The sequence below is a fragment of the Scleropages formosus genome, chromosome 3 (genome assembly GCF_900964775.1).
Source record: "Scleropages formosus chromosome 3, fSclFor1.1, whole genome shotgun sequence".
NCBI lineage: Eukaryota > Metazoa > Chordata > Actinopteri > Osteoglossiformes > Osteoglossidae > Scleropages > Scleropages formosus.
The window spans coordinates 34,532,699-34,540,246 of NC_041808.1; the positions used below are offsets into that span (position 1 = coordinate 34,532,699).

The 7,548-nt window shown below is 45.4% G+C and overlaps 1 protein-coding gene across 1 annotated transcript; it reads left to right on the forward strand.

The window, feature by feature from the left end:
• LOC108922513 (actin, cytoplasmic type 5-like) lies at positions 1-6,975 on the forward strand. Its single transcript, XM_018732705.2, has 5 exons — positions 1-126; positions 206-445; positions 6,005-6,440; positions 6,566-6,747; positions 6,832-6,975. Exons 1-5 carry the CDS (start codon positions 1-3, stop codon positions 6,973-6,975), a joined length of 1,128 nt encoding a protein of 375 aa, XP_018588221.1.
• Positions 6,976-7,548: the final 573 nt, after the last annotated feature.

The following is a 7,548-nucleotide window of genomic DNA, read 5'->3' on the forward strand; positions in this document are numbered from 1 at the left end:
ATGGCAGAAGACAAGGTTGCTGCAGTGGTGATAGACAATGGGTCTGGGATGTGTAAAGCTGGTTTTGCTGGAGACGATGCTCCCCGTGCTGTATTCCCCTCTATTGTGGGGCGTCCTGGACTCCAGGTGAGTCATGAGTGATTTCCCTATCCTACCTGAACTGCTTGTTATTGAGACATCCTCCTCACCTTATTGTTCTCTGCAGGGTGTCATGGTTGATGTGGGGATGAAGGATAGCTATGTTGGTGATGATGCTCTAAGCAAGAAAGCATTGCTGAACCTTGATTACCCCATTGAACATGGCATTGTCATAAACTGGGATGACATGGAGAAGATCTGGTATCACACCTTCTACAATGAGCTGTGTGTCGTCCCCGAGGAGCACCCTGTACTGCTCACTGAGCCTGCCCTGAACCCCAACGCCAACAAGGAGAAGATGACGCAGGTAACAAATCTCCATCGGGGTGCCTGATGGGACAAGAGGGAGGATTTAATCCTTTGCATTTTCTATATTTATATTTACATTTATTCATTTAGCAGACGTTTTTCTCCAAAGTGACATAATGTCTCGCAGAAAAATACGGTGAGTGCATAACATCAATAGAACAAGAGACTTGGATGCAGACATTTGATTCTAAAGTGCAATTTATTTGTTACATTCCAGTTGCTGTTGTTAGATAGGTGCGGAAACTGCAGATTTTATGCAGGATGTATCTGTAGGTCCAGGTTTTAGCTTCAGCGTGTTGAAAAAAAGACAGACTTGAGTCAATCATTACTCCTAGACTCTGAGCCGAAGAGACAGGCAAATGAGTGAGTTGTCCAATTTGATAAGAGAGTTCACGACAGGAAGATGCACCAGCTGGGAGGTGAAGGATCTCGGTTTGGAGAGGTTGATTTGTAAGTGGTGATCAAACATCCAGGTAGAGATTTCTGATAGGCAGGCGACGATGTGTGAGGAAATTTTTGTAGCTCCAGGCAGAAAGGAGAGGAGGAGCTGAGTATCATCGGCATAGCAGAATCTGTGGGAAGCAATGGAGAACCGAGGTAGGAGGCATACATTGAAAAGATTGGGAGCCCAGTACCGAGTCCTGTGAGACCCCTACTGAGAGAGGCTTGAGGGGATGATTGGGAGCCCCACCAGACCACTTAGTATAATTCTAATTGGTAGGTCTCAGACCACTTCAGTGCCAGGCTGTCCAAGAGAGGAGAGTAAAATCTGGTGGTTGACAGTGTCAAAAATTGCAGACAGGTTGAGAAGGATCAGGATCGAGGAGAGCGAGGCCACTCTAGCCAACTGGAGAGCATTTAATGCTATCAGAAGAGCTGTTTTGTGGAATGTCCAGGTTTGAATCCACACTGTGACCCATCGACGAGATCATTCTGGGTAAGGAAAGCAAGCAGCTGATCACAGTTTGACTGTTCCAGAGTTTTTTACAGAAAAGGCAGGAGAGACACTGGCCTGTAGTTCTGGACTGAGTCTGGATCCAGAGAGGCTTTCTTCAACAGAGGTAAAATGAAGGCAGTTTTGAAGGCAGATGGGAAGCAGCCAGAGCAGAATGACAAGTTGATGGTTTTGGAGATAAAGGAAGAGAGTTGCATGGAGATGTGCTGTAGGAGCGGCAAAGGAATTGGACCAAAGAAGCAGACTGTAGCTCTGTGTGACAGCAAGAGGTTGGACATTTCAGTTTCTGACATGGGCTCAAATTCAGAGAACATACAATAATACACAGGGAAAGATATTCAACCCCTCGTGCCAAAAACCAAGGGGGCTAGACAAACCAACCATGCCACAATATACCATCCCTCCCAAAACCAACCAATTCCCTTCACAAAAAATATCATGGGCAAACACCATCCTCCTTGCCGGGAGCCACCGCGTGCACTTCGTTGGGGTTGTCAAGTGGGCACCTTCCTTCATTGATGTTTCATTGAATTGAGCCCACTACACCTCCAGAAGGCTCAACAGCGAGATCTGGCGTCCCAGACCCACCCCCCTCCATGCCCACAGTGCCATCCCAGCGACTCCACCCACCAAAAAAAACCAACCAATACACCACACCAGCATATGGAGGTGACAACAAAACTCAAACCATTGATGTTCACCTAGGTGAGTACTCCCCACTCAAGTGTGCTTCCCCCAAGCACCCTGGTGCCTTCTCATCCACAACCACTGACTAGATCTTTCTGCTACCTCTGACAAGCCTTTAATGGCTGCTCTTAACGACTGACCCCTAAAACCAAACTCCAACAGCAGCGACGTGGTTGATTTTGCAACAAACCCTCTAGTACCGATCTCCACTGGTCTAATAACGCACTGCCAGCCTCGCTCCCTCACCTCACCAGCCAACTCGGTGTACTTCAATTTCTTCCTCTCAAAGGCATCTTCCAATGAGTCTTCGAAAGGTATTGTTAATTCAATGAAGTACACTATCCGTGCGCCCTCGGAGTACAGCACAATATCGGGTCTCAACGCCGTGATCGCAATGCACTGCGGCATCTGCAGTTGTTTTCCCACGTCCGCCAACAACTTCCAGTCACGCACTTCACCCCATTTAAAACTCGTATCACCACGACCACGCGCGTGACTTATAACACTCTCCCCCTCCCGCACGAAAGAAATAAGCTTATTTCTTCCATACTGCGGGAGTGAATTAACTTCAACCCGCTTGTTCTCCAACAAGCATGCCAAGGATCTTAACACTTCATTATGCCTCCAAGTATATCTTCCCTGAGATAAACTAACCTTACATGCAGATAGAATGTGCCTCAAAGAGGCTACACCACCGCACAAGCTGCAAGTCGGCTCTGTACCTACCCAGCGATTAAGATTCTGCGGAGTAGGGAGAACATCGTAGGTGGCTCCGATGAGAAACTTAATACGACCAGCGTCCATCGCCCACAGATCACGCCAGCTGATCTTCCGCTTCTCCACATGCTCCCAAGCCAAACATCGCCCTTGCACACCATGTGACGTCGCAGTTACCCGCCTTGCCCCCTCTTCCTGTTCGCGAATAAAACCAATCACCATCTTCCTCCTCTCCGGTAACTTAGCTTTACTCCACAGCTTTATTCGATCGCCGGCACCGAGCCCCGCCCTACCTACCTGCACCTGACCAACCACATCTCTGTGCTCAAGCGCTGTCTGCGCTTGCGCAACAGCTTCCCGTGGATCCCACTTACGTCCTTTTTTTAAACTTACAGGAACCGATCTCACCACTGGGTCTCTTGAGTTTGACAGTGTTAATTCCAAACCAACCTTGGCACACTTAAATTCTTCCACGAGGCTAGTCAGTGGTAGTTCCAAAACCCCATTTCCATACAGAGCCACACTGCTCAAACAATGAGGAACCCCCAACCATCTCCTAATAGTTTTGCTCATAACCCTTTCCAGCCTTTCAACCTCTGACATACAGACCTCGTATATAGTTAGCGGCCATCTAATACGAGGCAATAAACCAAACTGAAGGCACCAAACCTTCAGCTTCCCTGGCAAAAAGGATTTATCAATCCTATTAATTGCCAGTACAACATCCTCCCTTAATCTTTTGACCTGCTCCTTATCGCTAAATGAGGAATCATACCAGCGACCCAAGCTCTTAATTGGCCTTTCAGCCACTGACGGAATCTTTTCCCCATCAATCTGGAAATTCTCCCGTGATAACTTTCCTTTAACTACCGACAAACTCCTACACTTACTAGGTTTAATTTTCAATCCGGCCAGTTTTAGATTTCCATTCAACTTCGTTAATAAACGACGAGTACATGGGACAGTAGTAGTAAGCAGAGTCATATCATCCATATACGCTCTGATTGGTGGAAGGTGAGGACCATCCTTCAGCCTCATACCCCCAACCACCCATCTCGACGCCCTTATTAACACCTCCATAGCCATGGTAAAAGCCAAAGGCGAGATTGTGCATCCGGCCATTATACCAATTCCCAGCCGCTGCCAAGATGTGGTGTATTGCTTGGTACAGAAATAAAACTTAATGTCTTCAAAATACACCTTAACCAGTCTCGTAATACACTCTGGAACTTTAAAGAAATCAAATGCCCTCCACAACAAAACATGCGGCACTGAGCCAAAGGCATTTGCCAAGTCCAAGAAGATCACATGGAGGTCTTTACCATCCATCTTGGCCTCCTTTATCTGATGCCAAATCATACTGCAATGCTCTAAACAACCTGAAAAACCCGAAATTCCTGCCTTCTGCACAGAGGTGTCAATTAAATTGTTGACCAACAAATATGCAGATAACCTCTGTGCCACAACAGTGAAAAATATTTTCCCTTCAACGTTAAGAAGGCATATTGGCCTGAACTGCCCTATATCCACCGCATCTTTCTCTTTGGGTATAAACACTCCTCCTGCTCGCCGCCATTCCTTTGGAATAATACCTTTTTTCCATACGACTTTTTACCATTCCATATTCCAATAATACCATTTTTCCATACGACCATCATCTGCACCATAACTTTGGAGCAGCCCAGAATGATCAGGGTGCATGAATGCCGAGAACTTGTCCATGATCACATTGACTTTGTCTGCGAAAAACAAAATCATCAGCACTGAGAAGAGGAGGAGGAGGGCAGAGTAGAGATGAGAAAGTGGTGAAGAATCTGTGTGATGTGTTAATTGCAGACTGCAGTTTGTTGTGGAAGAAGGTGGTTTTAGCTGAATAAACAGTTGAGTGAAAGGTTGCTAAGAGATCCTTGTTAACATCCAGGTCTATGTGAGTCTTTTTCCCACTGTCACTCTTTAGCTTGGAGTTTGGTTCTAATGGCACATAGTATATTAGACAGCCATGAGGTGGAACTGGGACTACATAATAGTAGGTAGGCTTGTAAACTGAACCCATGGACCGCATGATGTTGGTTTTCCCAGTCAGCATTTTTCCCTTCACCTCTGCAGAGCACAATTACCTGCCGTATGGATTAAGTTTCACATATTATTCTTGCTCTCATTCATATTCAATTTGATGATACCTGAGGGCACAAGCAACAATAAATTACAGGACGACAGATGACAAGGTTCCTGCACAGAAACAGGGCATAGGAGTTCTTCATCCTGATGCCAAGGAGTTTACTTCAGATGTTGCTTGTGTCTCCATGCTTCAGTAAACAGAAGTAGGGGCAGCTGGTAGTATAGTTAAAACTCCTAGCCTTGAACCCAAAGGTTGCAGGTTTGAAACCCATCTCTAAAAGTACTTACTGTAAAGAGTGTAGTATCCGATAGACTGAGCTGAACTAAATTGGACAAACAGATTCCATTTGAGGGCATTGTTAGGCTGCCTGCAAGCAACATAATCACTAACAGAGAAAAACTACCACTTTGCAGTTTTTTAAATGAAATATAAGATTGGAAGTGTAAAGATGAGTTCTTTCTGGCCAAAACTGGTTGCACTAGTGAACTTGGATGAGGAGCGTGCAGAGTGACACTGTAATGACCCATTTACATTTATTTACATTTAGATTGATTTATTTAGTAGCGGGGGCGCGGTGGTGCAGTGGGTTGGACCGGGTCCTGCTCTCCGGTGGGTCTGGGGTTCGAGTCCCGCTTGGGGTGCCTTGTGGCGGACTGGCGTCCCATCCTGGGTGTGTCCCCTCCCCCTCTGGCCTTATGCCCTGTGTTGCCGGGAAGGCTCTGGTTCCCTGTGACCCCGTCTGGGACAAGTGGTTCAGAAAGTGTGTGTGTGTGTGTATTTAGTAGATGCTTTCTCCAAAGCAGCTTCCAATGAACTTTGTGTAGTGTTACCAGCCCACACACCTTATTCACCAAGGTGACTTACACTGCTAGATACACTACTAACAAGGAATTAGTCATCCAACTACCAGTGAAACACACTTTCTCCCTGTCACTCACGTACCATGTTGGACTCTTGTCTGGACAAGACAGACACAAGTTTCTCTTCTTATGCGTGTTCATACTGGAGATGGGTTCAAACAAGGAGAACTGGCTCTCACCTAGACCTGAGTTTCTGCTTTTCCTTCTTCTCCTCACCAGATCATGTTCGAGACTTTCAACACCCCAGCCATGTACGTGGCTCTTCAGGAGGTCCCAGTAGTGTACGCATCTGGACGCACCACTGCCATAGTAATGAACTCCGGAGATGGAGTAAGCAGCACGGTGCCTGTCTATGAGGGTTATGCCCTTCCCTTTGCCATCACTCGCATGAACATTGCAGGCCGTGACCTTACTGACTACCTGATGAAACTCCTGTCTGAGAAGGGCTACAGCTTCACTACCACTCAGCATCAGAGTGTCCGTGATGTAAAGGAGAAGCTGTGTTATGTACCACTGGACTTTGTGCATGAGATGAAGACCGCTGCTACCGATCATGACTTGGACAAGTCTTACGAGATGCCAGATGGACAAATTATTACCATTGGCAGTGAGCGCTTCCGCTGTCCTGAGGCACTTTTCAATCCCTACCTTATGGGTAAGGTCAACCATAGCCCAGGAGACTTGCTTATTTTAAGTCATTAATATGTACTGCTCTGAATCCTCAGCTCTAAGTTTGAATTCAGCTGTAGACCTCTTCTGAACCTGCTTTTTGTTTTACAGATATAGGTTGTGAAGGCATTCATGAGAATACTTTCCAATCCATCAACAAGTGTAAAAGTGAGATTCGTGAAATCTTGTCCAAAAACATTGTGCTGTCTGGTGGTAGTACCACGTTCCCTGGATTTGCAGACAGGATGCAAAAAGAGATAACAGAGCTGGCTCCACGCGCAATGAAAATCAAGGTATTTTTCAGTATTTTCAACTTCACTTTGTGTACGGACAGTTCTATGCAGAGGAGGCATTTCACTTGCTTTGCTTTTATGTAGGTGATCGCCCCACCTGAGCGCAAGTCCTTGGTTTGGACTGGAGGCTCCATCCTGGCCTCTTTGTCCACTTTCCAGCAGATGTGGATCAGCAAGCAGGAGTACAATGAGTCTGGACCCTCTATTGTCCACCGTAAATGCATATGATTTTGTTACCAGCTAACTGCAACAAAGCGTGTGCACTTCGATTTCCTTGAAATAAGCTTTTTATCAGTTTTACCCTCCTGCAGTTCTTTTTGTTGGATGAATCTCTGATGGCGTTTTTATCAAATTGTGGAACATTGTTGTTCTGAGCAGTTTTTACCATTTAATTTGACAGCTGTAACGTTAAAAAACTTACTTCATCAAAAAACATATTAGGTTATATGTCCTTTTTTATGAAAATAATGTTATATTACTTTACAGCAGACACTGAAATTACAAAGTTTAAATTCAATTTAAAATTTTATTGATTTACACTGGTGCATGGAAAAAAGGGTAAACTTTTGTAGCGGCATATAGGTGCTAATGATAAAAATGAAAAAGAACAAGTCAGTAACATTTTTTAAAAATCAGCAAATAGAAGTCTAGTTATCTCCATCATGCTAAACAGCTGGAATAAACAATACACAAATACAACTACACCGCTGACATTTTCTGTCACAAAATACTGAACATACCGAAACACTGAATGGGCGACACAGCGAGTAGCATTGATGTCTCACAGCCCCTGAGTGGTGT

What these genes read in the sequence shown, in the direction of transcription:
- LOC108922513 (XM_018732705.2), top strand. Translation starts at nt 1, where the DNA reads ATGGCAGAAGACAAGGTTGCTGCAGTGGTGATAGACAATGGGTCTGGG. An exon ending in TGGGGCGTCCTGGACTCCAG is followed by an intron (nt 127 to 205) that starts GTGAGTCATGAG and finishes TGTTCTCTGCAG; the next exon opens with GGTGTCATGGTTGATGTGGG. An exon ending in CACGCGCAATGAAAATCAAG is followed by an intron (nt 6,748 to 6,831) that starts GTATTTTTCAGT and finishes GCTTTTATGTAG; the next exon opens with GTGATCGCCCCACCTGAGCG.